General features: G+C 33.1%; 1 protein-coding gene across 1 annotated transcript in view; it reads right to left on the reverse strand.

Annotated features, from left to right (window-relative positions):
• Positions 1 to 13,114, reverse strand: part of LOC126746448 (UV excision repair protein RAD23 homolog B) — a 29,264-nt gene extending 16,150 nt beyond the window's left edge. The window contains exons 1-4 of the mRNA XM_050454711.1: positions 12,914 to 13,114; positions 12,773 to 12,851; positions 12,562 to 12,688; positions 3,344 to 3,572 (exon numbers count right to left, since the gene is read on the reverse strand). Of these exons, the coding sequence (XP_050310668.1) occupies positions 3,344 to 3,572; positions 12,562 to 12,688; positions 12,773 to 12,851; positions 12,914 to 12,979 (501 nt within the window). The 5' untranslated portion in view covers positions 12,980 to 13,114. The remainder of the gene's footprint in view (positions 1 to 3,343; positions 3,573 to 12,561; positions 12,689 to 12,772; positions 12,852 to 12,913) is intronic.
• Positions 13,115 to 13,164: the final 50 nt, after the last annotated feature.

The raw sequence follows: 13,164 nt of genomic DNA on the forward strand, positions 1-13,164 counted from the left end.
CTATCGGAGTAGATGCAAATCCCCCCGTCACTTTCCAATGCCTCTCGTTTGTTCGCTAGTTCGAGTATAGCAAACACCTCCGCTTGGAAAACTGTGGTGTGTTTCCCTAGCGGGAAGGATTCCCCTGTGTTCGTTTCCATCCTGTACACTCCGGCTCCGGCTGACTTGGTGCTTTTCATCCATGATCCATCCGTGTACCAGGCCTGGAAACCACTTAGCTCTTTAACCTGGTTCGCCGACCATTCTTCCCTTGTCGGGATTTCGACTTGAAACCCCAAGGATCAGTATTAGAATGTCTTTTATTCTTAATATTTTAATGATTTGCCTCATATTTCAGTAAATTCAGTCATTTTACTATATTTTCCAAATGATGATCACTATAGTAAAAAGGTGGTGTGATGCTAATAAGATTTGCTTTATTATTTCTAAGACAAATATTTTAACGTTTAAACGGGTCTTAAATTATGTCTATTGAGGTAAGCATTGGGTATAGATTTCTAGCAGGCAAACTTAAGCAAAATTTTTAGCTTATAAAGAATGATTTCCTACTTGGCTTAGATAAAGCTTCTATGTTAACATTGAAAATCATATAAGAATGTTATGCAATAAAATATCCTCAGGTTGTTATAATCTTCAGGTCATTGTGAATAATTTAAATAGTTCAGTGCCAGAGCTTTATATTTTTCTTTTGAAACCAACCTTCCTTATGGTATTGCCTATAATTAGTCAAAAGTTCTTCTTTTCCATAAAACCATTGTTCAGTGTTTTTTTGGTATTTATTGGTTTTGGAGAATTCTCTTATTGTTTTCTGCAGAATTCGTATCTCGTGTTGTATCTTTATTTTAAAAGCAGTCAGTTTCATATTTATAAAGAGAAACTTAATCTACAAAGCAAACTTAGTGGCAAAGAAAACTTACTTTCAAGAAAGAATTAAAAAATCAAGTATTAGGGCTAAGGAGTAGTGGAGAATCGTAAATGCCTTGAGGGGTAAGGCTGGTCATTTTTCTCAGGTTTCAAGCGACTTAAAAGCTGAAAATTTAAATTCATTTTACTGTACTATAGCTGATAACCTCTCAAAAAGTATACCACAGGCTGGAAATCCCTTGAAATATTTGTCACATCGAACTGAATCTTTTTTTCTTGCTCCCACTGAAGTTTTAGAAGTGAGGGAGATTCCTTCTAGAATTAAAAATAAAACTAGTTCAGGTTGGGATAAGATATCCTTTCGTACTTTTCCGACTCTTCCTGCAAAGGTGCTGGAGATACTTGTAGCTGCGATAAACACCTCTTTTGTCAGAGGTATATTTCCCTCATGCTTAAAGAAGGCTATCATTATCCCTCTTCACAAGGGTGGAGATCCTGATCAAATTTCCGTTCCGTTGCCCTTCTTCCTACATTGGCAAAGGTTCTTGAAAGACTTGTTAAGGTAAGAGTTTCATTTCTTAAGCGACATGATATTTTAAGTATTGAGCTGTTTGGATTTCGATAGGATGTTGGCACCGGAAACGCGATTTTCGCATTTCAGTGAGTGCTCTATAATAGATTAAATGCCGGTGATGCAGCGGTGTTTTGTGATTTGTCAAAAGCCTTTGACCGCGTGAATCATGAAATACTGCTGGGAAAGTTAAGCAAATTTGGTTTCAGGGGTGTAGTTTAAGTCCTAACTGTCTGGCCAAGTCCAGAGAGTACTTTTTAATGATAAAATATCAAGGGACTTGTCTGTCAATGCTGGTGTTCCCCAGGGTTCAGTTTTGGGCCCACTGTTATTTGCTTTATTTGTATAATTTTTACTGAAGTGAAGTTCACTATGTTTGCAGACGATACAACTATCTTATGACATGATGCAGATCCGTCTCAATTAAGCAAAAAAATAATTGCCGGTCTTCACAAAGTAAAAACCTGGTGTGACTCAAATTTGTTGAGTTTTAATGTTTTGAAGACTAATATTGTCAATTTCAAAGGTTCCATTAATAATATTCTCATGGACTTTCCTCTTGTTGCAACACAACAGTTTAATAAATTTTTGGGTTTAACCATTGATGATAATTTAAAATTTGAGGAACACATCTCTTGTGTTTGGAGTAAGGTCTCGTCTGGGTCTTATGCTTTTAGAGTGATAACAAATAATGTGGATTTTGCAATAGCTAAAAATATGCCCTAATTGAGCCGCACCTTCGGTATGGTATCCCATTGTGGGGGTCCTGTTCTCAGTATCTTTTTAATGGCTTGTTTGTTTTTCATAAGAGAGCAGTTCGCTATTTATGCGAGGTAAGGTCTCCTAATCAGTACTGTCTATTATCTACTATCCTCTATTTGTTAAATGTAAAATTTTGACTTTAATCTGCCTCTTTGTTTTGGAAACGGTAACACTTATTTTTGAGAAATTTAGGGGGGGACCTTGAGCTTGAAAGACACTATGTGACCCGCCAGGTCTGTTTGCTTGGGTTGCCTATTCCTCACTCTAGTCTTGTTAGGAATTCATTTGTATTTGAAGGTAGAAAACTTTTTAAGCATTTACCCTTAAATATAAGACAAATAAATTGCACAAAAAATTTTAAGAGAGCAGCAAGCACACTTTTGGTAAATATGGGATTTTATAGCTTGGAGAAATTTTATGCAGATAATTTGATCTGATGCTTCTTTTAATGTTTCTGTTTATCGCCATTGACGAAATTTTAATTTTATTACATGTAGGTTACTTATGTGTTATGTTGTGTTAAGTATGTAATTTTAATGTATGACTGTTCTTATTGTATTTTTTAGTATTTCATATTTTCCCAAGTTTGTATTTCTTGGTTTCTATTATGAGTATTATAATGTATATCTTATATTTAAATTTAAAAATGTTTACCAAATGGTTTTGTCAACAACTATGTTACGATAATAAAGCTATCTTTGACTTTGACTACTAACTGGTAAAAAGATTTTTAATCATCTACTTTTATACGTAAGGAATTACTATTCCTTTCAACACACTTCTTACCAGAGTAATATTTAGATGATCTCTCAAAGATATTGTGTTAAGTAAGGGCTACTTGAGCCTTACAGAATATTTTTTTAATTTTAGGTTATAATTGGCATCATACAAATCCTGAAGGCTATTTTTAGCTAATTTGTTATATACTCCTTTCTGTAAAATTATGATTTTAAACATTTATATTTTTCTCTTAAATATTTTTGCTTTAATCACATCTAAATTTTTCCAGCTACATTTAGTATTTTCTAAATCTTTGATAAAAACACTATATCAGTTTTGATTGATTACTTTGGAAAAATCATAAATTTTCTCCAAATACTGAAATAAATACATAAAAAAATAACCCAAAAAAATACATGTTCTTACCTGATCACGAGCATATCCCATATCCATAATATTCTTAACCATATTTTCGTACTCTTCGCCCATTAAAAGCGTAGATTCCGAAGCACTGCTCAATGAAACATTTGAGGCAGGAGTGGGTGGGACAACAGCAGCTGCTGGCGTGGATACTGGAGCCGGAGCTACTGCTGCTGCTGCTGGTGTGGTTGTTATAGGGGATGGAGTGGTTGTTGCTGTTGCTGCTGCAGGTGTGCTGAACAAGAAAAGAAATACATTTGTTTTTAAATGTGGCAAATCTATATTATGCTTATAGTTCCAAAACTATTAGCAACATTTTATGCATAAAAATAAAGGTTACTAAGCAAAATTCATAACCATCCAGGGAATATTCCTACTAAAAATGCAAAACTTAAATGACTGCAATACTGCAATTTCCCAAAATAGTTCTAACTTCTCTTTCACCTCAGACTTGCTGCAGCAGAAAAAAAGTAGTCTTAGTTCTCATTCCTTCAGAATGAAAAATTTTAGGTGGTAGGATAAATGATTTTCTCTGGTAGGAGTAAAGTTAATGCTTGTGTGCCATTGGACTTTTGTGAATGAATGTAGAAGAGAATATCATTCAAAAGCTTTTAACTTATCCCTTTTACAGCTCTATTTAGCAAGACCATAAGTGGGTAAAGATCTTCTCACATGATATTCTAGTAGGACAAATGCAATATGAGAAACAAGTAGTACAAACAGTCTACATTCAGAACATTTATGTACTTCTTAGCTATTCTTCCAAGTATATCAACTGCTGCTGCTATTTTATGTCATACATTTCTCTATTATAAGTTAATAACTTCATTGAGTTAAATGAAACATTACATTTTTGTAAGTATGTATAAATCTAGGCACACCTATAACATTCCTAAGTCAATAACATTAATCACTAAGAATTTTTGAGATATATTAAATTTTATGTGAAACATGAATGTTTGCTAGTCATCAAAATCATATTTTTTTATTATATATGGGTCTTGATTATTACATTTGGCTTTACTTTCTCAAAGTAGAGGATCAACTTATAGTATTTGCATAATGTCTGATGTTGTCCAGACTAAGAAGCTGCTGACTGACTTGTGCGAAACTACTGTCAATGTGCTGGCTGTTAGTAAATTTGGGAAGCCGAATCGTAACGGGCGGCAGGCTGTTAGGGTGATCCTTGGTAGTACAGACGATGTTAGGCTTGTTTTGAAGAACAAATTGAAGACTGTCGGTAAATTCTTCATCGAGACAGACATGACGCCTCGGCAGCGCAATGAGCTTATGGCAGCCAGATCGGAGTTAAAGCGACGCAAAGAGGAAGGAGAAAATAATCTTTATATAAGATACATCAATGGTTCCCCCAGAATTGTAGCAAAAAACTAGATTCGCCTTTATTTTCACATGCTAGTGATGCCCACTTAACTTGTTTTTATCAAAATGTTCCTGGTCTTAACACTAAAACCGAAACTTTTTTTCTTGCCGCCATTGCTCAGGATTTTCACACCATATGCATCACCGAGACATGGTTGAGGCCAGAGATATCTAGTGGTGAAATATTTCCAAAGACTTATGATGTTTACCAGTCGGACCGAAAATTTGAATCCGTAATTGCCACACGAGGTGGCGGAGTTCTCTGTGGAGTTTCTAAAAACATTGTGTCTGAAAAAATTAGTTTGTCTGATTTTTGCTACAGTATTGCGCCCTCTATCGATGTTGTTGGCTGTAAATTTACTATCAGGTTACAGATATTTTACATGATTGTTTTGTACATCCCACCATCTATCACATCTGTAATTTTCGAGCAATTTCTGGATCAGTTTACACTTTTAATATCAAAGCTAAACCATAATGTAATAATAGTGGGCGATTTTAACGTGTCTGATTTCTCTATTAACTCACCTACAGGTAATCATGTTAGTCAAGTCTATTGCTGTGAATAATTTTGCTAACACTTTTAATCTTGTTCAGTGTAATCACATCCTAAACTATAATAACAGACTATTGGATCTTGTTTTATCTAACTTCACCTGTACTGTTTCGCGTAGTGACGTGCCTTTTGTCTTGGAGGATTTGCATCACCCTGCAGTGGAAATTGATTTTACCGTCTCAGGCCAACGTGTCCATAATTTTCAGCTTAATAAAAACGTGTCTCATTCTTTTAATTTTAGAAAGGCCAACTTCCATCTCCTTTATGACTCGATCCTTGAAGCTGACTGGTCTACTGTGTATTTATCCTCTAACGTTAATGATGCATGTGGAGCCCTATATGATATATTGAATGGCATATTTGCCGCACACATTCCTCTTAAGCAGCAACGTAAAAGAAGATTTCCAAATTATTATTCTCGAGAATTGATTAGGTACATTTATAGGAAAGGAAAGGCTTTCAAGGACTTTAAAATGTACAATTCTCCATTCTTTCAAAATAAATTCCATTCTCTTAGACGCCTTGACATCTGATAATGTGCCCCACTTTGACATTTCCAACGTTGATGCTTCCCAGATTATTTTGGCCAGTAAAAAACTCAAAAATAAGTTCACATCTGGTGTAGACGGTGTGCCTAGCTTCTTGGTTAAAGATTGCATTGGTGACCTGGCCGATCCGCTGACCTACATTTTCAACTTAATACTGTCAACAGAACAAATCCCTGAAATTTGGAAGACTGCTAAAATAATACCTATTTTAAAAGCTGGGGACTCTGATCAAATCGTGAACTACAGGCCAATCTCATTACTCTGTAACTTCTCAAAAATTTTCGAAATTATCCTGAATCGGTCGCTATTTAGTCACGCAAAAGAACTCATCTCTGTAGACCAGCATGGATTTTTTAGCGGGCGATCTTGTGTTACTAACTTATCCTGTCTGTCTAGCCACATCTGTGAATCACCTGATGTTAATACTCAAGTCGATGTTATTTATACCGACTTCCAAAAAGCCTTTGATCGGATCGATCACTATATTTTGCTGCATAAATTAACTCAGTATGGTTTTTCAGGGAGATTATTTAATTTATTTCATTCCTACTTGATTGGTAGATCTCAATATGTTGAATATGAGGGCTTTAAATCGAAACTTTTTAACGTAACGTCGGGTGTGCCACAGGGCTCGAACCTGGGTCCGCTCCTGTTTAGTTTTTTTATAAATGACTTGATTGAGTCACTCACTTGTCATAGGCTGGCTTTTGCCGATGATTTGAAGCTATATTTAAATGTATATGGTTTGGAGGATTGTGTTTTTCTTCAGAACTGTCTAAATACATTGGAGGTATGGTGCGCTGTTAACAGGTTAGGCTTGAATGCGGCTAAGTGTAGTGTGGTCAGTTACTCTAGATCAAAAACACCCTTAAATTTTAATTACTTTATTAATGATACTATTTTGAGTAGATTAGAGCAAATTACTGATCTTGGTATAACCTTTGACTCTGAATTTACCTTCGTTCCACACTTCAATAACATAGTCAAGTCAGCCCTGAGAAGGCTTGGGTTCATAATTAGAAGTTCTCAGAGTTTTACTTTGGAATCTACATTAAAACTGCTTTTCTGTTGCTTTGTGAGATCAAAACTGGAGTTTGGCTGCATTATATGGAACCCACTCTATCAGAATCATGTTGGTCTCCTTGAATCTGTTCAGCGTAGATTTGCTAAGTTTTTGGCCTTCAGGCAGGATGGCATATATCCGGTAAGAGGGTTTGATCATCGGCAACTATTGGAACGCTTCAATCTACATCCATTACATCTCAGAAGAATGATCTTCTCTGTAAAATTCCTGCATGGGTTACTGAATGGATTCATTGATAGTCCTGTACTTCTTTCTGGTGTACGTTTCATGGTGCCTAGGCTTAATGCTAGACATCCCCTAACATTCTTTCTGCCAAGGCCTCATACTAACATCCTGTTGAAATCGGCACTATATACAATATGCGCTATATTTAATCGGATCTGTCACATGTGCGATATAAATTTCTCTCCGGTTCATGTGATTGTCGATATCTTGGTGGATCATTACTTTTGGGATTAGGGCCCATTAAGTTATAGTTAGTAGGTATATTGCAGTTAATTTAATTTAATTTTGTTGAATATGTGATTATCTTGTTAAACTTTTATAATTGGGTTTTTATATCATATTAATAGTTATTTGTTCTAATTTTTTGGATAACTTTTGAGAATGTGACTTTACTTTACTCTTTTTCTTTTCTTTTCATTCTTATAGGTTTGTTTGTGTGTGTTTTTTTTAACTATATTTTTCATTGTTTTGCAACTGTTTCCTGTTATTGGGCAAGTTGCCTGTTGGAAATAAAGGCTTATTATTATATTATTATTATAATATTTGACAAACTGATAAAAAAACTTGTCAAGTTATTTTTCTTAAAAAAAAAAACCTTATTTTCATAGCTTGAATGTAGAATTAAAAAGAAAGGTAAGTTTATATAATTTTAATAATTTGGAGATATGAAATATTCTGCAATTTATATTTAAATTATAAAACTCATGAAGTGTATTGTATTTTGTATCAATATATTTAATATATGTTATTATAATCTTATATATTCCTTGCAAAATAGGGATTTAGTAATTGTTTCAAACCAAAAAAGTAAACCAGCAAAATAAAAGTACCAAAATAGTTTCATTTCTGGCAGTTCTATTATACAAACCTTTTGGAAAAGATCAGCTTCATAACTAAATCTTATAATGTTTGAACTTAATCATATTGCCAAAGTTGTCTAGTTTCATAGTCAAGTGTTAAATTACTCCTTTTGCTCAACTAATCACTATTTATCAATATTTTTTCTGTCATGAATTACTTGAACTTGACTTAAAATAAATTTTTTATGTGTTTAATATTGTCGAAGTTTAGCAGCTTCATTAAGAGTAATTTTGACAGTCAAGAAAAAAAATCCTTCATACTCAAGTATATTCCATGAATTATTTAATGGAACAATAGTCTCCTTTATGCACTTCACTATACAGGGTGTAACATAAGTGATGACTTTAATTTTAAGGGGTGATTCCTTGTCATATTTTAAGTAAAAAAGTTCATATAAACATATGTCCGAAAATGCTTCGTTTTCGAGATACAGGGTGTTAAACTTTTTTTTTTAATCGATTTTTTATTCATATCTCAAAACGCATTTACCGAATTTGTTGAAATCTTTACATTTTGTTAGTCACTTTATAAGGTACCTTTTGGAATTCTCACATCTGGCCTAGAAATTTCAGGGGCGTGCCCACGGGCTAAGTCGGATGATTTTTTTGTAAAAAAAGATTTGTAGAAATATCTCGCACAAAAAAAATGGTGGCGTACACAAACAACAAATAAATTTTAAACAGGTAACCATTTGCGACGCCATTGCATTAAAATTTAAACATCAAAAATAGCATCTTATTAATTTTTGTTTTCAGTCAAGTATGCGTTTTGCAAAAAAATTTATATAAGGTTTTTTCTTACTTGTTAAATAATAAACTTGCTGGTAATTTGTCAGTTAATTTTAAAGCATTTTATTTTTTTTTATAGAGGCCCGAGACGTGCTGAGATATGATTTTTAATTATTTATTTCTAAACGAAACAAAAAATTCTGTTATACGCAAAAAATTTAAGAGACAAAAAAGTTTCATTTTTAGATGCTTTATTTGAAAGAAATATCATACAAAAAACGTACCGGGCGATATTTTTTTTACAAAAAAATCATCCGACTTAGCCCGTGGGCACGCCCCTGAAATTTCTAGGCCAGATGTGAGAATTCCAAAAGGTACCTTATAAAGTGACTAACAAAATGTAAAGATTTCAACAAATTCGGTAAATGCGTTATGAGATATTAATAAAAAATCGATTAAAAAAAAAAGTTTAACAACCTGTATCTTGAAAACGAAGCATTTTCGGACATATGTTTATATGAACTTTTTTACTTAAAAAATGACATGGAATCACCCCTTAAAATTAAAAGTCATCATAGTGCATAATTTTATACAACACAAGAATAATTTTATATATAGCATTCATAGTGCTATGTAATTACAGTAACATATATTGTACTTCAATTGGTTAAATTACCCAGGAACTTGTAAATAAAAATATAGAAATAATACCTGCCAAAGGTAATCAGTATCCAGCTCACTAAAGCCTTTGGGCAATTAGAATTTCCAAGTATTTGCCCTTCTTTTAATTTCATCAGAGGGAATTTTATTGAAAGATGGACTATGTACATTTCTTAAAAGAATCGAACGAAAGATTTAAAGATGTTTCTGCTTTAAAATCTTTATATATTGCTCGGGTAGGTCTAACAGTCAATAAAACTTCAGCAACAATTTTAATTATGTAGAGGATCTTGATTCTTTGTGCAATAATTTGAATAAATTAAAAAGATCTGTCTTTTTAAACTCCCGATCCGTCAGGGTTTAATCCAATGGACCTTCTCTTAATGTTTAATCTTTATTTAGCTTATAAATGATTGAAAATTTAATTTGTAAGAATTCATAAATGAACACTATAGTCGCACTTAAAGTTTATAGTAGATTTTCATCAGGTATGTCAATTGTCTTATCAGGTCAAAGAGTACTGCATTTGTTCTTTTTCCAAATATTTATATTTTTTGGTTATAATTAATAAGTTGATCTTAAGTGGGATACAAGAATTATTGGACAAAATTTAAAAATTCATTATACTTGTTGCTTTTAAACTTGGCATATCTATATAGAAGACATTCATTATAATTATATGGAAAACCTCTTAAGTTTAAATTCTTTGAAAGATCATTGTGTAATACTTAATCTGTCCAATTTATATAAAATTGTTAATAATGTATTTAATTTTTTGGAATTGTGAGGAATTATTACTCTTAGTCGCTGAAAGACTCACTCATTATCCAAAATTGTTCTCAGTTAAATACCACAGAACAAATTATGGTATGAATAGTCCATTAATTAGACCGTGTAGTAGACTAGCCAATAACCACTGTAAAGATATTGACTTTTTTTATACATCTTTCAGAATATTTCATAACTCACTTTGTCAAATGCCTTTATCTGTGTAGACTTGTCTAGGCTTGTTAGTGGATATTGGGTTTACGCATTTGAAATGTTGTTTGGTCATTTAGTTGATATTTATTAGATAAGAGAGAGTGTCGCATCTTGCGCAGTGGCCTTTTAAAATGGTTAAAATTAATAAGAAGTGTTTAACTCTTTATGAGAAATTAAAAATTTTGGAAGAGCACAAAAATGGTATGGGTGTTACTGCACTAGCAAAGAAATATCAAATAGCAAAATCAACTATTTGTGCAATTAAAAATAAAGAAGAAAAAATTCTAAAAGTTTTTGGAGAGAGTTTAAGACCTAATAAAATAAAAAAATGCACTTTAAAAAAATGAGTGCAGAAAACCCCAACATGGAAACTTTGCTGTATAAATGGTTTACCAAATAGCGTGCACGAAATTTGCCAGTTATGGGTGATATGCTTAAAGAAAAAGCTCTAGATTTACATAGAAAATTAAAACTCAACAATAAATTTAATGCAAGCGATGGATGGCTTCAAAAATTTAAATGGCGATTTGGTATAAGGCTGCTTAAAATTGCAGGTGAAAAGTTGTCCTCACAGCCTCACCTTGTAAATCCCTTTATTGAAGGCTTAAGAAAAAAGATGAAGCAGCTTAATCTTAGTGAAGATCAAATTTATAATGCAGATGAGACGGTTTATATTGGAAGTTATTGCCAGATAAAACCTATTTTGAAATTTTTGAAAAAACGGCGCCTGGTCTAAAATTTGCCAAACAAAGAATAACTCTTTTGGGGTGCACAAATTCTACAGGATCACACAAACTAACGCCTTTAGTACTAGGAAAAGCAAAATCACCCAGATGTTTTAAAGGATTTTATAATCCAGTCATCTATAAAAGCACTAAAAATGCCTGGATGACACCGGAATTTTAAAAAATTCCAGATTTTGTTCCAGAGGTAAGTGAAAGTTTTGTCAAGCCATTCTCCTGTTAGACAATGCCCCTTCGCATCCACTGGCAGAAGAATTAAAAACTTCTGATGGACACATTTTTGTTGTCTACATGCCTCCAAATGTTACACCATTAATTCAACCATTAGACCAAAATGTTTTGTGAATAACCAAACTATTTTACAGAAAAGGCCTATTAAGTTCAATTGTATTAAAGGGTCAAGGATTAGCTGAGACCCTAAAAGTTATAACTTTAAGAGATGCTATTATGCAATTACATATGGCCTGGCAAAAAATAGAGCCTTCAGTAATTTCAAAATGTTGGAATAATATTTTGGGAAAAAATTTGGAGGAGGATGACCTACCTTTAGCTTGACTAAAAAGGATGTGGGAAAATGGTGTTAGAGCAACTGCAGTTAATGAAACCATTACATTGCTTTAAACAATTGAACAGGTATTATTTAGTGCTAGTTACTCCTTTTAATTTTTGATTTTTGGAAATTAAAAGAAAGTCTGTAATAGTTTTAGAATTTCATTGAGATATGATTGTTTTTAGATTGATTATAATCCCAAAGACATTGAGGAATGGAAAGACGCAGTGGAGGAAAATCTCGATAGCAATGATTCAGAAGATAGTGACTGCGAGATATTAACTTTTGAAGAAAAAAAAGTTACGCATTTGGAGGCTCTTGCAGCCTTGAAAATTGTCACACAATGGGCCAATCAAAACTATGTCGACATAAAGGACATTATTACACTAAAAGGTTTAGAAGAAAAGGCTGTAGCATTAGACCAGTCGCAAAAAAAAGTGCAAACAAAAATTACATATTTTTTTAAATAAAACTTTTGTATAATGCTTAAAACTGTAATAAATAAATACAAACATAAATAAAGTACAATGTAGTTCCCTTTTATTTTAATTTTAGCTATTTTAATATAATCTCCCTAATGTGAACATTTCAGTAATGTGAACTAAGCTGAAATTTTTTGAGTTCACATTAATGCGAGCCTACTGTATTATCATTATTAAGAATGTAGACTCCAAGAATAAGAATATATAAAAATTTGCAACATAGAGAATTCTATCAAAGATATTAATTAAAATAGTTATGCGGATAGAATGCACTAACTCATCAACTTTAAACATACATGGGGGGTGAATAAGGACTTCATTTTTGGGTTTAATTAAAATCTAAGCAATACCCACAGAACATATTTTATGAAGTATCTTACATTAGTTTCACAGTTTTTGGAAACCGGGCAAGTACAAATAACTAACCTGCTGGAAGTAGCATCTCCGGACTCAGTTTTCTCTGGGGCTTTTGGTTTTGTCACCATAACCACAATAAACTTCTTCTCATCAATGTTATATTCAGCTAGGGGAGACTCATCTGTGAGAATTTTGCCTAGAATATAAGCCAACTATTAATGATAAATCTTTGTACATTGGATTGAGGAATTCAATGTGCTCCAGATAAGATGATCCCTACCTGCATAAATTAGCCTTTGGTTATCAGACGGATACTCAGCCCCCTTTTCGGCCTCGATCTTCTGCTTTAGCTGCTTCACCTAGAAAGGTTCAAAAACCAGTTAAAACCGCAAAAAACTTTACCAAACATGAACAAACTTACGGTCTGAGAGGCTTCGATCTCCACAACAAAGCTCTGCTGCTGCAAATTCTTAAGCGTAATTTTCATGGTGCCACCTTAAATTAACCTAAACAGTTTCAACTAAAAAAATTGTAAATGCCCCAGCGCGGGTTCCGCTTTTCACCCCGATGTTATTTTTGGATAAATAAATTTCACTCGGATGATAATGCACAACCGCAAGAATTGACATTGACAGATTGACAGTGACAGGTATTATTAGTTTGACAGAAAAC

The sequence above is a fragment of the Anthonomus grandis genome, chromosome 2 (assembly GCF_022605725.1).
Source record: "Anthonomus grandis grandis chromosome 2, icAntGran1.3, whole genome shotgun sequence".
Classification (NCBI taxonomy): Eukaryota; Metazoa; Arthropoda; class Insecta; order Coleoptera; family Curculionidae; genus Anthonomus; species Anthonomus grandis.